The sequence below is a fragment of the Rosa chinensis genome, chromosome 7 (assembly GCF_002994745.2).
Source record: "Rosa chinensis cultivar Old Blush chromosome 7, RchiOBHm-V2, whole genome shotgun sequence".
Taxonomy (NCBI): Eukaryota; Viridiplantae; Streptophyta; class Magnoliopsida; order Rosales; family Rosaceae; genus Rosa; species Rosa chinensis.
This window is the reverse complement of record NC_037094.1, coordinates 20,528,334-20,545,759: the sequence shown is the minus strand read 5'-3', so window position 1 is coordinate 20,545,759 and position 17,426 is coordinate 20,528,334. Positions and strand designations below refer to the sequence as shown.

Below are 17,426 nucleotides of genomic sequence, written 5' to 3'. Positions count from 1 at the left end.
GGGAATCTTGAAAAAAAAATTTGATATAGGTTAACAGGTAAGCATGTTACCACTATTGAATATTCTAGACCATCAGATATATTCGACTTTTAATTAAATCCAGCGGTCTAAATTATTCAAAAAACTTGATGTATGACATACGTCAACATATGCTAGAATTTTCCTTCAAGGTATAATATGAATTTATTTAGTCTGTATCCTTTTTGAGGCCATTCTTATGAAATTATAGATCATAATTTCATGCATTGCTCTTTTGCTACTCAAAGTTGGTCTAACTTATCAAATTGCCTTACTCTGATAAACTGGAACGAAAGCTTTGTGGAGTTGTTAGAAGCTTTACAAAAGAACTCTATCCAAAATCGTTTCTTTGAGTTTTTATGTAAGATTTTATTGTTTAGTTGGAAAATTTGGCATGCTTGGAATAAATCGCACTTTCAACAAATTTTTTTTTTACTTTGTCAAGGGGAACCCAAAGACTTCTTAGACCCAAGATAAACCCCTTTGGCGCATGTGAAATGCTCCAACTATGCATTGCAGCATAGTGCCTGGTCACTTTGATAGCTTCGGGGTTCGAACCTAGATTGGGAAGCACACCCAACTAGGCAAGAACGACCACTAGGCCACTTGCAGTGGTTGCAATTTCAACAACTTGACCCCTCTCCAGACCAAATTATTTATGGCGCTGTCTCTCTAAGGTTAAGCTATTGAAAGGTGATCCTATGCATGTTAAATCAAAGGCTTCTAAATCCGAGTTGTATTTAGTGTGGCCTCTTTTCTTTTGAGTTTGGTGGTGGGCATAATGCCTCAAATTGGTCGTCACAGAGGAGCTAATATTGTTTAATTCTCTAATTATTTAAAAGAAAAAAAATCAAAGGTTCTAAACCTTGTCATATAAAATGGAGTTTACTATAACTTTCTGAAGTTAAATTTTGACGGTTCAAGTAATTTTTTTTTTTAAAGATAAATTTGACTCTTCTGCTACTATTAGTTTTGTCATAAGGGACTCATTTTGGAAACCTGCTTCAAAAAGGCTCCTTCTGATGTTCTTACTGCTGAATCAACAAGTCTTCGAGATGGTTTGAACACTACACTTCATTACGGACATTCTAAAGTTTTGGTTGAATGAGACTCTAAAATCCTCGTCGATGATGTGAATGGTTGTGGATCTATTCCTTGGTGTATCAAGATGTTGATTCAGGAAATTAAAGCTCTTGCTACTAGATTTTCCTCTATTAGTTTTCCTTATATTTATCGAGAGACAAATTTTGTTGTCAATAAATTGTTCCTCACAGTTCTTTAAAAATTGTTCTTTAAGTGAGCATGCCTTTATAAATCTAATAGTGTATATGTTTTGTTGCCAATAAATCGTTACTATAAATTTAAGGTTCACTCAAGAAAAGTAAATAATCTATCTATACATAGTGGTGGCAGAGTGGCAGACTAATGGTGAATCGAATGAACACGCTATTTCTCTCATTTGGCCAAATTAGGTTGATGTGGCGAAAACCAAGTGTGTAGCACATGGAGGACATCCCAAGTAGGCTGCATACTGAATACCAACGACGGTGGGGAACGGGGGACCTCTCCATGTCCAGAAAGGAGCTGCAGGTGACGGTTTGGCCATGCTCCTTTGTCGACTGCTCATCCCATCCATGTCCCTACTTCCCATTCCACTCTAATTTAATTTCTTCCAAGTTATTCATTAACAAATTCAAACATCACAAAATCACTAATTTAATGTGATTAGTTCATTTCCTGATATTATTCGACTCAATTATTCACCCTCTTGGAGAATGGAGAAAAAGAGTGGGAATTAACATGTATATGCTGCTATATAGTAGGTAATGCAAGCCATACATGCAAAAGATTTTTTTTGCTCAAAGACATGGTATGGGGATTCACCAAGATTCCAAGAACACATGGGCAGGACCAAATGCCTATATTCCTTGAGTTCTTATACCTACCCAAGTTCCTATTTCCATTAAAGTCTACTCAATTGGCCCCAAACAAAAGAAAAATTCCACAAAATACTTCATGTGATGCATCTACCCATAATCAATTGTGGGATTTACTTATCCAAATGCTTGATTGAAGTACTAGCTACTAGGCTGGTTCATTTTTTCACCAACCAAAGTGATCTGATCATCAAATAATAAAGTGATTGACTATTGAAAAGAGGGACATTTTATATTTATTCGTTTTGCACTAAATTCCTTTTCTCAACAACCAGCTCTTTTTATGCATAAAGAGTGTTATCTCGGTCATTAAGTGACCCTGAAATTTTTGGTCATTCACCCATTGATTATCAATACATGATGTTTTCGTATAACAATTTGTGTTCTTGTCGTGTCAACATTGATTCATTATGATATAAATAACGTGTCATATCAATGTGTTGAACGAATTGCTTCTGAAACTCAAATACAAACACAACCTGTTTAATTATACAGGTGACACAACTCGACCCTGTCTGTTTATCTTTTTAAACTTTTAACGCCCGTATCGTAACAGCATTTACTGAAACTCAATCATGAAATTAAGATATATATTAATACCAAACTACATCAGAAGATACCAAATGACACAAAACAACACGAAATGACAAACAAAGACATAAAATTACAACAGATAGTACAACTTGTCGTCTTAAACTAACCAACTTTAGTGTTTAGTTGGATCAAAGGAGTGAATCCGAACATGACATGCTATTTAGCGAGTCAATTTTGAACTGACACGAATTGACATGCAGCGCAATTATCCCTAATCCAAGTCTGCTAACTTCTTATCATGTCGGGGCAATCAGAAATTGCCACCCCTAATTTCTTTGTTAAACTACTATATATGTTGAATAAAATGAATATTTGATTTTTATAGTTTATTTAGTTTTCTTCTCGTTGATGGCTACTTATTATGCTACATATATGATCATTTACACATAACTACGTGTCTCTATATATAATGGCTTTGTGCTTGTTAGGGACCCCAAAACATTGAATAAAAGGCCAGAGAGATAAAGAAAGGAAGGGGACAAGGGAGACCCTCAAAAAATTGATCGAGTTTGGTATTGGAGGTTAATTGATAAGCCAAACACCTGCATGTTCTCTTTAAGAACGTCTATCGTCCCATACACGACCCTGCATTTATTGCTCCTCCCTTCCCCCCTTACTACAAATACCACCTCGATCATCACCTACAAACCTAACACTCATCGCAAACAGAAAGAGCTAGCAGAATATCAATTATTTCCACTCTCAATATCGTCATACATTTGGCTTCAAAACACAAATACTGTAACCTCGATCAGTATCCTTTCGTATATATCGATCTTTCATACATAGATAGATATATCATGTCTTCCAAAATCGTTGTTCTCCTTGTTCTGGTATCATGTCTCTATATGCATATGTATGCATGCAATGCCGGCCGAGTTCTAGGCTTCTCTGTTAAGGAAAGTGGCAGTCAAATCCACGATTCTGTTAATGAGGTCTGCAAAATTTTCCACATGCAAAAAGATCTGAATTAAAATTATTTCTATCTAAGTAGTTGAGTGAAACTGAAACGTTGACTCTTCATGAATATTTGATAGAACGTTGCATGTATGTAAATTTGAGCAACTAGTTAGTTGCGAATGCATTTTAAAGAAGCCTAATTAATTTTAGGGTTTTGGTGCAGGGTGTAGAGAAAGTTTGGATCCAACTTTCGGAGACCACGTCAATGCCATCATCAACTTGGAGGCCTTCCATGTTAGTAGAAGTGAAAAACCCTGAAACAGTAGTCACCCACGAGAAGGCTGATTTTTCGAGGAAACAAGGAGAATCTGCCACTAGACCAACTTCATCAGGTACTTAATTCTTATATATCTTCGATTGAGTTAAGTAAGTAGATCTCTTTGTTTTGCTGTCTTAATGCACCTAAATTTCATAAGAAAATGAGAATATATCCATATAAATGACGATGCGCTTAACCGCCAGTTAGTTTTGTGCCTTCTAGCTATATATTTCAGATATTTTAATTATCACATTCTTATTGTGAGTATATATATAATGTATGTTAATATTCTTGACGATGATGATTGATGAATGGTGGTGGTGGGATGTGCAGGACATGATATTATTACATTATCTACTTCTTCTCAGATTGACCTGCAATATCAAGTTGAACTGAAGGTACATAATCTACTCAATCATTATTCCATTAAGAAGTATTTTTAGGTTTTATAGAAATTTACACATGATGGATTGTGTTAGCTAGCTTATAGATTGATGGTGCAAGTGGCCATCTATATACTTGACAGTGTCCCCTGTGAGGAAATCAGAACATGTGATCCGCTCATGCATGCACAGTTGCACTGTTCTATCCATTAATTAGCGAAACTCAACCTTCATAATACATTGTTCTATATGATAATTATTTACAGTCTTAGATATCTGATAGTTATGATATGAACTTTTTCAGGGATTGAAGAGGCAGGCACGATCGGTACTGGGATCTGCAAAACAAGACAATGATATTGAGGAGGATCATAATACAGATTCTGAGGGAAGTTCAAATGAAGCAGCTATCGATGAGGATGTCGGTGTCATGGACTATGCAAACCCTCACAGGAAACCACCCATTCACAATCAAAAGCCCTAGAAATTCATGCACACTTTCATATCATACCAACCAGCTTCCTAGTTACTTGTGATGAGTTTGTATACTTTGTTCTATAGCTAGTTCTTGAAAAAATACAGTAATTTCCTTGGTGGGTTGGTATCACATTTGTAATTTACGAAAATTCTACGACAAAAATAATAAAATTGCTTAGAAAAGAACCAAAAAATAAAGATTCTGTCTTCTTCATTGATGGGTCAGAATCAGATCATCGAAGTAGTGTTTTTGTTTTTGGTAGCAGAGAGGGCAGAGACAAAATGGTGATTTGATGGATGATGGCTTCTCTTATTGTATTTGTTTGTATGTAGGGGATGAATGATTGTGATCATCATCATCTTCGCTGAGACATATGACATGGGATGTATAGAGCACCCCTTGTAAATTGGTTTGGTTGGTATTCTTAAATAAAAACTGGGATGCTTTGTTTCTGTTAACATGTTTCTTCCAAATTAATCGTATCCAGTCCAATTAGCAACTAAAACATATTGCTTTTGTCCAGTAACATTTAATTTAGTGATATTAGTTCATTCTTTGTAAGCAGAAGGTCGCCATATTTTTCGTGGTCATGCCATACATGACTACATTGCAGAAAGTAAACTTTTAGAAATTACTATCAACAATATGTCAATATCCAAGTTTTCACGAAGGAAGTAGAAGCACCTGAGTTGCTAACTAGATATTTGAATGCAGTTTAGCGCAACCATTCTAATATTCATGAAAAGTGATCTGTCTACTATTCAAGAGTGGCTGCATCAGTCTTTCAACGGAAAATAAAAGAAAAATGGATCATCTCTTCATTGCAAGATCACTATGATAATGACAGTTCTTCTGTCTCTGCTCTCTAACATGTGCTCTGATGTACTGTTCCTATGGAAATTTGGAATCTACTTTGTGTCAATCAAGTGCTACTACTACAGCTCACAATAAAAGGTTTAACAACATTTATGAACTCCGAGGTTTTGATGCCCAGCTTCAGATCAACCTCTCCGCCACCCAACCAGAAGAAATCGGGATTAAGTTTTTGAATTGCTTCATCCAAAATCACCTGAAATCAACTCACATATCAAATCAAAAACACAAGACTATTACAATACATCTTCATACGCACAGATGTGCATTTGTCTTATCTATGCTTACCAATAATTATGACGCAATAATGTGTTAGGTTGTGCTCAGTGATCACAGACAATCAGTACAAAGTCATTTCCCAATGTTCAGTCATTACTATCTTTTCTCGTATACGACAATCTTATATGACACATGAAAGGAATGTGAATATCCATTGTTCCAAGCTTTTCTATGTAATTCAAACATTACATAACACTCCCTATATCAATGCATGTGCAAACACTCACCAGAAGTTGTTTGATGTCTAGGAAACCCAGCTATAGATTTCTAACTCTCACTGTCAATCAGCTTTTTGTCAATGTGGCAAACTGGCGGAAAATCATTGACAAGACAACTAATACAATGCAGGCCAAAGAAAAAAAAAGACAGCCAATATCATGGACCACCACCATATGGCAAACCAAAACTTGACACTCAGGGATATAATATCGAGAGAGTTGATTTCAGGAGCAGTGGACCAGCTTACCAGCTCAATGGCTGGTTGAAGGTTGGAAGGATTTCAAGTGGTAAAGAGGGTTCCCAAACCTCGGGGGCCTGTCTGCTAGAGCTTAGAGTAGCATGAAAGGACACTGAGGTAGTTTGTTTCCAAAACACAGGATGGTTGCAGATGTGTTGTAAAAATGTGTCTGCACATAGTGCAGTAAAAGTGCAAAGCTAGAGGAAGTTTAAAAGAACAAAATTAATGGTTCAGTAGCAATTCTATCCTAGTATCACTCTCATAAATCAGATCTGATTTCTGAATCAGTCAGTACCAAGTGTTATAATTATCAAGACATAAAAGCCAATATAAAGCAGGGAATCTTCGATGTCATATCAAGCAAAAATGATTCTGGTTCGATGAGATTATCAAAAGTAATTCCAGGAGCAAAGCATATCAAATATAAAGTAAATAACAACAAGAAACAAGTCTTCACCGGAATTTCTGTTTTCATGCCAACACATGTAACTGCATTGTGCTCAAACCCAGTCAATTGTGTTGAAGTCTCCTCAGGTGCAAGCCTCACTGCATAATCAGACACAGCCACTATCATTCTTGAAACAACAAGTAAAAAAGTAAGTAAAAATTGAAGATCTCAACATATTAAGAAACCTGACAACAGAAAACAAAGAGAAAAGGTCAACAGTGCAGCAAACTATGGAACACTTGTACAGTAGTTGTTAGAAAAGAGTTCTAGAAATCATTCGGGATAAAAAAATAATAATAATAATAAAGATCAAAGTTGGACAAGTTATTATTATTATTATTATTATTTTCTATCAGTACTCCATCAAGTAAAAAAGAATTAAAAAAAAGTTGCTATCAAGCAACATTAATACATTTTGTTTGGGAGTCAGAAAAAGGTTCAAAGAGAGATTTTTCATTTCATGTCCCCACAGATAAAATCCTGGAAACCATTTTCTTGGATAGTAGGATCCCAATAACAACTTTGCGCAAAGAGGTGAAACAACTTTTTTTGGGAGACTGAAGAAAGATGTGGGAGGCTACATATTGGACCTGAAAAGATCGTGCATAAAACTATCTCAAAAACATTTGGATCTGAAAGCAAATGTGCAACATATTTCAGAGTGCTTCTATAGTAAATAGAAAAGACAAGGAAAAAAAAAACGATGGTCGAATTGACAAAACAAGACTCTAAAAAGACAACAGATGGTGAAGAAGAAAGTATGGCATCCATTAACATTGCAACACATCTCTATATGGTTTTAAATGAGAAGGTTCAAGCAGAAGCATTTTTTTGATGTCTGCACACATAAAATCCTGCAAGCATTTCTTGTACAACAGATACCGACTATGTACCAAGTGTTGGGCCAATTTTTTATGAGAGAATGAAGAAAGAAATGGGATGAGTCTGAGAAGATCATGCATATTGCAGGTAATTTTGGAACACCACAGAGTAGACATGGAAAAAGGGGATGGTTATAGAAATAAAACAGGATTAATAAACAACAAATATAGAATGGTGTTGGACAAATTTTCTTTGCTTTCTAATCAACTGTCTAAGTGACGCAAAAAAGGGTAGAGAAAAATGTCATCCAATACCATTTGAGCACATCTCCATGAGTTTAAAAGGCGAGGGCTCAAAAAGTACAGTTCTTTATTTGAATCTTAGATGTACGCACAGATAAAATCCTGAATACCATATCTTTTAGATGAAAGGGTCCCAAGAAGAACTATGTGCGAAGAGTTGGACCAACCTTTTAACAGAGTGAACAAAGAAATAGAAGAATCTGAGAATATCTTACATAAAGCCATCTAAAAAAAAGGACTGTTGTGACAAATTCTATGATACGCATAACAAAAAGGTGATTGTACACTTAAAGCAGGTGCCTATACAAAAAGCATAACTGGAGTTGAATTGTCTTTCAAAAAAAAAAATTGTCCATCTAGTTTAGAAAGGATTAAGAAAAAATGTTATCCTATAACATTGGAATACATCTCCATTGAGACACTTGTTCAAGCAGAAAGGATTTTGATAATGCAAAGATAAAATCCTTCAAACCATTTTCTTGGATGATAGGTCCGCAAGAAGATCTATGCGACCAACTTTTTTTGAGAAAGTGACAAAAGAAATGTGAAGTATCTGAGAAAATCATGCATAGACTAATAACAAGTTTTGGAACCAACCAAAAAATCAGACTGCTACCTATACCTTCCATAAAATTGTCGTAAACCCCCATGTGTACCATAAAGACATAATATTGGCATCACTACCGTCTAACTCACACTGCATCCTATAACTTGCAAAATATTGCATTGCAAAATCCCATCTTTGCTGCATTTTTATAGTGCTTATTAATGCATTCACCATAAAGACATATTGTTACCACCACCAACTTCTAAATACAACACCCACTACAAACTCACACTCTGCACCTAAAGTGAACAGTTAAGGGCATCCTCCAAAATAAAAAGTCGATCTCTCCCCAGCATTTCAAGCAAAGTGATGTAATCACCTCAAACTCACCGAACATTGAGAAAACAAAGAAAGACATAAAAATTTTGATACGCAAACAGCACTCATTAGTCATTGATCATTAAGATGGTGTAAAGAACTCACAGTTGAACTTCTTTTTGGCGATTTTGCCTTCGTTGAGGGTATACAAGAAGTTCTTAACAGCTTCGGCATTAAACCGAGCAGTATACTGCGCCCAAAAACATTAAAGTTCCACCATTCAGATAATTCATACGCCAGCATTGTCAATATTCTTGCTTTAAAACACAATCCACTAGAAAAATGAAGTACCTGAACTACCACAAGATAATACTTTGAATTGTTGCGGTCACTACAATCAACCACACTAGGTGGAGCTTGAGTGTTAACCTAAGCAAAACTTCAGAATTAGATAATCAAAAGCGAAAATGCGAGCGGAAATGAGGAGGGATTAGGGATTTGATTTGGTACCAGAACAATGGTTTTGCAGAGATGGTGGATGGAGGCGGCTCCGACGGCGTCGCGTCGGGCTTCGAGAGGCCAGTCGTAGTAATCGGAGGCGACTGTCTTGAAGGAGAAGTCGTTGACGCCTTTGGATTTGAGAATCGCGGAGAGGCGAGCTTCGGTGTCGTCGTGGACGGCGTCGTTTTGAGTCGGGGTGGGGGTGGGGATGGGTTGGGGAAGAAGAGAGGCGGAGGAGATCTCGAGGCTTGAAATGCGTTGGAGGATTTGGGTTTGGATTCGCTCCAGCTCTGCTAGGGAGTGCGAGTCTCCCATTCTGTGCCTACTCTCTCTTCGTCTGTAGAGTTTGCAATCCCTCTACCACATGGCAACTCCAGCAATTTACATGTTGAAGATCAGGTTTTAACAATGTGTGATTTACACCATTGGGTCGTTGTAGTATAGTGGTAAGTATTCCCGCCTGTCACGCGGGTGACCCGGGTTCGATCCCCGGCAACGGCGTATATTTTTTTGTTTATTTATAAAGAAAAATTATGCTCCTAGGTTCGATCTGTGACAATTTCGGTTGTATTTTTGGTTAATTACATAAAAGAGAAACAATGTTTATTTTTTTGTTCATTTATAAAAATAAAAAATAAAATACTATCTCGAATTTGATCTATGTCAACTTCAATTTAATTTTTGGTTTAGTTTCAGAGAAGAGAAATGCTTGTAACCAAAGGCATGATTTCATTGAGATATGTCACCAATATTTTTGGGCAAGAAGGTGGTGGTAACAATGTGTGATTTGCACCATTGGGTCGTTGTAGTATAGTGGTAAGTATTCCCGCCTGTCACGCGGGTGACCCGGGTTCGATCCCCGGCAACGGCGTATAATTTTTTTGTTCATTTATAAAGAAAAATTATGCTCCTAGGTTCAATCTGTGACAACTTCGGTTGTATTTTTGGTTTAATTACAGAAAAGAGAAACAATGTTTATTTTTTTGTTCATTTATAAAGAAAAATTATGCTCTTAGGTTCGATCTGTGACAACTTTGGTTGTATTTTTGGTTTAATTACAGAAAAGAGAAACGGTGTTTATTTTTTTGTTCATTTATAAAAAAAATAAAAAAAAATACAATCTCGAATTTGATCTGTGTCAACTTCAATTAAGTTTTTGGTTTAGTTTCAGAGAAGATAAATGCTTGTAATCAAAGGCATGATTTCATTGAGATATGTCACCAATATTTTTATTAGAAAAGAAAATAGAGAAACATGGGTTCGATTTGTGGTCTTTTGTATTATGCAGTTTCAAAAAAAAAAAAAATGTGTTACACCTTTTCTTTTTTTTTGGCATTGAAGAAACATTACAGAGGAAACAGAACAGAAGAGAGAATAAAGAACCAAAGCAACAAACGAAGAACAAGAAAGCAAGTAACAATCTCCAAAGGCCCAGCTAAGGAGGGGGGGCCGCAACATCGTAAAGCAAAATACGCATTAGGGAGGGGGGAGGATTGGAGCACCAATCAACAGGACACACCTTGCGTAAAGCCATGGAAGCCACCAGATCAGCAGCACCATTGGCTTTTCAACTGACCCAACGCCAGTTAACATGAGTGTTACACCTTGCTTAACGTACAAACATTTCCTTGTGATCTTGATGAATATGTTGCATATTATTGAAAACGCAGCTGTACTTGGCCCCATTAAAAAAAAAATAGAATCACCAACTCATAAAGATTTGGTTTGGTTTTTCTCAAAAAGTCGACTTTGCTCTGCTAGGGTTTCTTTGCCCTAACCGTGCAACTGATGGAGCCCTATAAGAAGATGGCGGTCGTGTCTCCTTCACTGTAAGAGGAGGTCGTGGTGAGTCTGGTTGGTGGAGAGGATGTTGTCCACGATTCGTTTTTTTTTTTTTTTTTTTTTTTTTTATCTCTATGGCCGACTTCTGTCCAAGAAGGCAGTGGTGCTTCCGTCATTCTAGGCGACGATCTCTAATATTTGGGGATTGAAGGAGAAAGTTTTGACCCGGCAGGAGGAGGAGGACATCTTTGTCTTTCAATTTAAGGAGATGGAGGTGAAGAATCAAGTACTCTCTGGGGGTCCTTGGTTCTACAACAACTCCATGTTGTTGTTGGCAGATTATGATAGAATCTCTGCCCTCGATACGGCGCCGCTGCATCTCCTTGAGGTGTGGGTGGCTGTGAAAGGGTTGCGGAATGAGAAAGCCCTTACCCTAATTGGACGGGCTTTTGGGGACTTCGTTCGAGTTGACCAAGGAGCGGTGCTGAGAAAGGATCCCGTCTAGAGGATCTGTGTGATTTCGGATGTTCGCTGGAGGATTTGGGAGCGACGAAGATTTGAGTTTTCACCTGTTGTTTCGGTGACGGTGGAGCTGTAGTATGAGAAATGCCAAGGGCTTTGTGCGACTTGTGGTTCTTTGGCTATGGGGGTGGTTCTTGTGACAGGAGGCTGGCGGAGGAGGCGCTCTCGTTGCCTGTGCTGGGCTGAGGTGAATAGAGCCATGGTCTGGAATCTGCAACCAGATTGGAGGCGTCTGTGGCCGCGGTCGTGGGGCTAGAGGTGCTCTCTAAGGTGCCGGCAGAGCTGGGTCTGGTAGCGGCGGGGGCTGGAGAAGCTGTGGTGGTGGTGGGTAGATGGCGTTAGGGGATGCAATCTGTGCAGTTGCTGCTCCGAAAAAACCGGTGGGAAACCCTAATTTTGAATTAGGGTTGATCGCAGGTTTGACTGGGATGTAAACTGGGCTGCAGTCTGTTGGGCAGGGAAATGAGGGGTCTGCTAGGCTTTCTGTTGGGCTTGCTGCTGGAAAAAGCCCAAAATTGGGTTTGGGTGTGAGAAAGAAGGTGTTTAAACCTAGTTTAGCATTTATACTGCCGGAATTTCAACTTGGCGAGTTGGTGGAGGTTCTGATTTCGATGGGGACAGCTCCAAAGAAGAATGGTCATTCGTATGTACGTTGGGCTAAACATATATTATCTCCAAAGAAAGTGGAAGGTAATAATGCAGGCGTGGATTTATGCTCCAACTCGAATGAGAAGGAGATACTTATTGGTTAATTGTTCTGGCTAGGGGTGAGAACCTGGTGAGGGTGATTAAGTTTTTATGAGTCTTCTATGACGTTTCTAGTTCCTGCCTTGTACCACAATTGCTTGATTAGCAAGGGAGGGCTAGTTGAATGATTTCTTTCCGTAGGAGGTGAAGCTCGGTCATTCTTGAATAGGCTCGCTTAATTGTGAGCTTCCCAATGATGTTAATTAGTTTGATTTAGTTTGGATAAGTTTTACCGGATTTTATTGCCGGAATTCTTATGTAAGTTTTGTAAGGTATGGCCGATTGATTGTTGATTATTGAATAACAATCAACTTCTATTCAAAAAAAAAAAAAAAATTAGAGAAAACTAAAATTGAAACTTTGAGAGAAGTGAAGCAATAATGAATTTGGTACTATATAATTGAAACGAAGACTTTTGTATATCAAAATTAAGATAAATTTTGCGGTGTTGTGGACGTTATATATTTGGTAAATCTAACAATAATAGGACATACAATGCATTACTATGATCATTACGCTTCAATTGAATTATTCTATTCCACCTCTTAGAGAGAAAAGAACTTAAATAAAAATACTTAATAGCATGGCGATACATTTATACATAACTTCTACACCTAGCATTCACAATGGAGCCGTAGATGGTCAAGTGAAATCCAATCCACGAAATAATTTGATCTATGGACAACATTGTTGTGGTAAATGTCGTAATCCCAGAGGAATCATTACCGCAGGGCATAGAGGGGGAGGTCATAAGCATCTCTACTGTAAAATCAATTTTCGACGGAATGAAAAAGACATATATGGTAGAATTGTAACTATAGAATACGACCCTAATTAAAATGCATACATTTGTCTCATACACTATGGGGATGGTGAGAAAAGATATATTTTACATCCCAGATGGACTATAATTGGAGATACCATTATTTATGGTATAGAAGTTCTTATAAAAATGGGAAATGCCCTACCTTTAGGTGCGGTTTAAACTATTGATTTATGTAATTGGAAGTAATCAATTAGGTTTACGACGAAACCTAGAAATCGATCACCAATGACTTTAGTACAATTTTAGTTGAGTTAAAGTCATTTATATATGAAAATTGAAATAAATTTTACAGTGTCTTGCACGTTACGTATCCGTAAGTCATAATTATACATCTGAACAATTATATGAAAAAAATCACAATCATATAAATGTGTCACCCCTTACATTTTTTTGACAATTACACCTTCCTTAACGTACAAACACTTCCATTGTGATCTCGATGACTTGATGAAAATGCTGCCGATTATTGAATGAGATTAAAGATTCAACCCCCGATGGTGACCGAGAATAAACTCTCTCTTTTTTTGGCAACGAGAATAAACTTTTTCTTCGGCCACGAGGTGCAAAACCGTACAACTCCCCCTGTAATCTTGCTTCTGCCCCGGTATTGGTCATCAAACTCTTTCCTTTGCTTCTTCTTCGTTTTCTTTCAAGACTTTGACCTTTGAAAAAGCGCCAAACCTTGCTCCCCACTCACCAACTCCTCCAACTTTCTCTCCTCCATAAAACCCCACTCCCCTCCTCCCCTCCTCTCCAGCAAACCCAACAAACCAGCCATGCACAAAAGCACTTCAGCTTCTTCCCTCGGCCCCGGAGGCCTCGACCTAACCCAGGCCTTCTTCAAGCCCATCCACGGCGCCGCCCTTCCCTCCTCCTCCAACGGCCAGACCAAGATCTCCGTCATCGGCGCCGGCAACGTCGGCATGGCCATCGCCCAGACCATCCTCACCCAGGACCTCGCCGACGAGCTCGTCCTCGTCGACGCCATCCCCGACAAGCTCCGCGGCGAGATGCTTGACCTCCAGCACGCCGCCGCCTTCCTCCCCCGCACCAAGATCAACGCCTCCGTCGACTACGCCGTCACCGCCGGCTCCGACCTCTGCATTGTCACCGCCGGTGCCCGCCAGATCCACGGCGAGTCCAGGCTGAACCTGCTGCAGAGGAACGTCGCTCTCTTCCGCAAGATCATCCCCCCGCTCGCCAAGTACTCGCCGGAGACCATTTTGCTGATCGTTTCGAACCCGGTCGATGTGTTGACCTATGTGGCCTGGAAGCTGTCCGGGTTCCCCAGCAACCGGGTTGTCGGGTCGGGTACCAATCTGGACTCCTCCCGCTTTCGGTTCCTCATTGCCGATCATCTTGACGTTAACGCTCAGGATGTGCAGGTCAGTGACTTCATTTCATTTAGATCAATTTCGTTTCGAATATATAAAGGCTTCAAATCTAAACAAAAAACTTGGGTACAATGGTGATGGGGTTTTAGCACTGTTATTACTTGATTGAAACTCCATGGGGTTTAAGACTATTCGTTGGCTTGAAGACTTTGAGTGGTGAAAAAAATCAAAAATTGGTACTTTAGCTTGTTTGATCTAGAGCAATATTAGTGAATTCAAATGCTTGATTGTTTACTTATGGATGGTTTAGGCCTACATTGTGGGGGAGCATGGTGATAGCTCAGTGGCACTATGGTCGAGCATTAGCGTTGGGGGAGTTCCGGTGTTGAGTTTCTTAAAGAAGCAGCAGATAGCATACGAGAAAGAAACGCTTGAGAGCATTCACAAAGCAGTAGTGGACAGTGCTTATGAGGTGATAAGTCTCAAAGGTTATACTTCTTGGGCAATAGGGTACTCAGCGGCCGGGTTAGCTCGGAGCATATTGAGAGACCAGAGGAGTATCCACCCGGTCTCGGTGCTTGCAAAGGGGTTCTATGGTGTTGATGGTGGGGATGTGTTCTTGAGCTTGCCGGCTCAGCTCGGAAGGAGTGGAGTTTTGGGGGTGACCAATGTGCATTTGACAGATGAAGAGGAACAGAAGCTCAGGGACTCGGCTAAGACCATTTTGGAGGTGCAGAGTCAGTTGGGACTGTGAAGAATGAAGACTAATTGACACATGAATGTTACAACTAACAAACTGGTCACTTGCCTCCACTTGAGGGATCTGTTATCTATTATCATGCTGTTTTTGTTTGTAATGTTTGTTAAAAAGAGGTCCGACGCCATGCTTACATGGGATCGGAGACTCCTCTGGGTTCGAATAATAGTAACTTTTAATTGATTTCCTGAATGACAGCAATGGCATGCAAAATCAAATCATTGATCTTGCATCTTCATTCAATATACACATGCTCTGTGTAGCCCTACTCTCTTTGCAAGCATTTGTAGTTGTAACATTGGAGTAAGCGGCTGATGTTATCATGCCAAATGCGCACCCATACTGCATCTTAGTCCTGCGTTCAATACTTGTTTTGTATTCTCTAGTTCGACACTTCGACTCATGCTTGTGTATAAATCCACCACGGACACTGGTGTTTCCATGTTGTCGTCATTTTCAAAGGTCGATCAGAGTCTTGCATTTCACGGCAAAGCTAACATGGCTGAGGATTTGGAAAAGAGTGAACTAGTGTGGAACCTACTGTTGCAATTGTAAAAAGCATTTCTCCGTTAAATGTGGGACTAAAGTTGGTTCTTATTTAGACAATTGACTCTTAGATGGGCATGCGACACATGTTCTGTCTTCATAACCCTTTTTTTTTTTTTTTTCCCACATATGGAGTCTATGTTTATCCGATAAGACACACTACTACCAACATACTAATTTTCGCAAACACCCTCATGTTTAATGGACTTTATATATCAGACAACAAAACCTAATCCAACTTGTTTTTTTTTTTGTGATTCTAGTTGAACCTTTAAATTTGCTATTAATGGACCTCACAAGCTTAGTATATATCTAATTTACTTTTTAGAATACTTGAAAAGCTAAGTAGACCTCCTTATTTTTACCAAAACGCCCTTGAACATGAAATACAATAATATGTTACTGTACTTTTTCTCTCTATCTTCAACCATAAGAAGAAGAATGAATCAAAATTACATGATATTGCTCTCTTATGAGTATGACTGTCCTCCACCAAAATTAATCAGAGAGTTGGTTCTCGATCTTGATATGTTGTTGGAATCCCTTTGAATTTGCTAAAAGAAGGATTTCAAGGGTTTTGGGTATATCATAATATTCAATTAAGGGAAAATTCTCATACACCTCAAATCTAGCAATCTACTTCTCATACACCCCATAAACTTATTTTTATTCCCATTCACACAAAACTTTCCACTTTTTCTCCATACTTTCCAGAACCACTCACTATTCATCCCACTAATACCCCTCTCCTTCATCTTTTTCTTTCTTATTACATCTTTATTATTTTTGATAAAGCGTGGTGGGCCCATCTTGAATTTATTTGTCTAGACTATAATTGCAGCTATATTTCATCCTCTACATTCAAAGGTAAGCAGTTAAATTTTACTATTCATAATTCCGATTGTAGACAGACTAGAGTTATGTGCCATTTGTAATAATACTAGCAAAGAATTGAAGAAAGAAAGAGAAAAGTTGAGAAAATTGAAAGACGATAGAAAAAGTTGAGAAAATTGAAAGACGATAGAAAAAGTCTTAAAAGAGAAACTCCTGGCTACTGGGATATCATATTTCGTACCCAGACAAGAATTTATAAAGTTGAACAAGATATTGAAAATCTCTTGTATATGCTTACAGAGGAACAAAAGCCTCTTGATTATTTGAGCATTGGTTAGATCCGCAAATCACTGGTATCAGAGCTTGTAAAATAGCTCAAAAGGGGAATCCCCAATGGGGACAATGTTTGATTTAATATTAGAGAAATTGAATTCTCTACTAAAATCCTCTGATGAGAAATATTAGACCCTACTGAAGGAATTATCTAGATGTCAAGATCATCTAGAAAAGCTACCTGCTATAATCTACCAATTAGAAAAATTGGAAAACAAAATAGATTATATCAAGGAACTTCCAAAAACGGAGGAAGAAAAGCTAACAAGTGTTAGTAGAAAAATCAATGAACAGCAAAAAACGCTAGATTCTATGAAAAATATATTAAAGGACAAGAAAGTGCCTACAATAAAAACAAAGAAAGCTAATGGATTTAAACCATTAGAAAAACCAGATAAGAATCTTGTTCCTAACATGATTTTTCTGGAGCCATCTACTAGTCATACTAGTATTAGGTGTGAAAACCCGAAAGATACAAGAGATGTCAAAATGATGAGCATCTTCGGGAAAAAGAAAGGAGTACAACTCCTAAATGCTGAAGAGTTCGAATACAATGAAATCGAACATGA

General features: G+C 38.3%; 3 protein-coding genes and 2 non-coding genes across 5 annotated transcripts; 4 read left to right on the top strand and 1 right to left on the bottom strand.

Annotated features, from left to right (window-relative positions):
- Nucleotides 1-3,115: 3,115 nt before the first annotated feature.
- Nucleotides 3,116-5,087, top strand: LOC112175179. The gene is made up of 4 exons (XM_024312842.2): nucleotides 3,116-3,484; nucleotides 3,673-3,841; nucleotides 4,102-4,166; nucleotides 4,456-5,087. The coding sequence occupies exons 1-4, from the start codon at nucleotides 3,350-3,352 to the stop codon at nucleotides 4,633-4,635; spliced, it is 549 nt and encodes a 182-aa protein (XP_024168610.1). The 5' UTR covers nucleotides 3,116-3,349; the 3' UTR covers nucleotides 4,636-5,087.
- Nucleotides 5,088-5,330: 243 nt separating this feature from the next.
- Nucleotides 5,331-9,561, bottom strand: LOC112175483. The gene is made up of 5 exons (XM_024313158.2): nucleotides 9,186-9,561; nucleotides 9,027-9,104; nucleotides 8,841-8,925; nucleotides 6,696-6,784; nucleotides 5,331-5,698 (listed from the first exon to the last, which is right to left on the bottom strand). Exons 1-5 carry the CDS (start codon nucleotides 9,489-9,491, stop codon nucleotides 5,552-5,554), a joined length of 705 nt encoding a protein of 234 aa, XP_024168926.1. The 5' UTR covers nucleotides 9,492-9,561; the 3' UTR covers nucleotides 5,331-5,551.
- Nucleotides 9,562-9,605: 44 nt separating this feature from the next.
- Nucleotides 9,606-9,677, top strand: TRNAD-GUC. Its single transcript has one exon. It is a non-coding gene; the product is annotated as a tRNA-Asp (tRNA).
- A 298-nt stretch (nucleotides 9,678-9,975) lies between these two features.
- Nucleotides 9,976-10,047, top strand: TRNAD-GUC. Its single transcript has one exon. It is a non-coding gene; the product is annotated as a tRNA-Asp (tRNA).
- A 3,625-nt stretch (nucleotides 10,048-13,672) lies between these two features.
- Nucleotides 13,673-15,389, top strand: LOC112175321 (L-lactate dehydrogenase A). Its single transcript, XM_024312995.2, has 2 exons — nucleotides 13,673-14,438; nucleotides 14,698-15,389. The coding sequence occupies exons 1-2, from the start codon at nucleotides 13,830-13,832 to the stop codon at nucleotides 15,139-15,141; spliced, it is 1,053 nt and encodes a 350-aa protein (XP_024168763.1). The 5' UTR covers nucleotides 13,673-13,829; the 3' UTR covers nucleotides 15,142-15,389.
- Nucleotides 15,390-17,426: the final 2,037 nt, after the last annotated feature.

What these genes read in the sequence shown, in the direction of transcription:
- LOC112175321 (XM_024312995.2), top strand. Translation starts at nt 13,830, where the DNA reads ATGCACAAAAGCACTTCAGCTTCTTCCCTCGGCCCCGGAGGCCTCGAC. An exon ending in TTAACGCTCAGGATGTGCAG is followed by an intron (nt 14,439 to 14,697) that starts GTCAGTGACTTC and finishes TGGATGGTTTAG; the next exon opens with GCCTACATTGTGGGGGAGCA.
- LOC112175179 (XM_024312842.2), top strand. Translation starts at nt 3,350, where the DNA reads ATGTCTTCCAAAATCGTTGTTCTCCTTGTTCTGGTATCATGTCTCTAT. An exon ending in TCCACGATTCTGTTAATGAG is followed by an intron (nt 3,485 to 3,672) that starts GTCTGCAAAATT and finishes GTTTTGGTGCAG; the next exon opens with GGTGTAGAGAAAGTTTGGAT. An exon ending in CACTAGACCAACTTCATCAG is followed by an intron (nt 3,842 to 4,101) that starts GTACTTAATTCT and finishes TGGGATGTGCAG; the next exon opens with GACATGATATTATTACATTA.
- LOC112175483 (XM_024313158.2), bottom strand. Translation starts at nt 9,491, where the DNA reads ATGGGAGACTCGCACTCCCTAGCAGAGCTGGAGCGAATCCAAACCCAA. An exon ending in TCTGCAAAACCATTGTTCTG is followed by an intron (nt 9,105 to 9,185) that starts GTACCAAATCAA and finishes AGTTTTGCTTAG; the next exon opens with GTTAACACTCAAGCTCCACC. An exon ending in CGCCAAAAAGAAGTTCAACT is followed by an intron (nt 6,785 to 8,840) that starts GTGAGTTCTTTA and finishes CTGATTATGCAG; the next exon opens with TGAGGCTTGCACCTGAGGAG.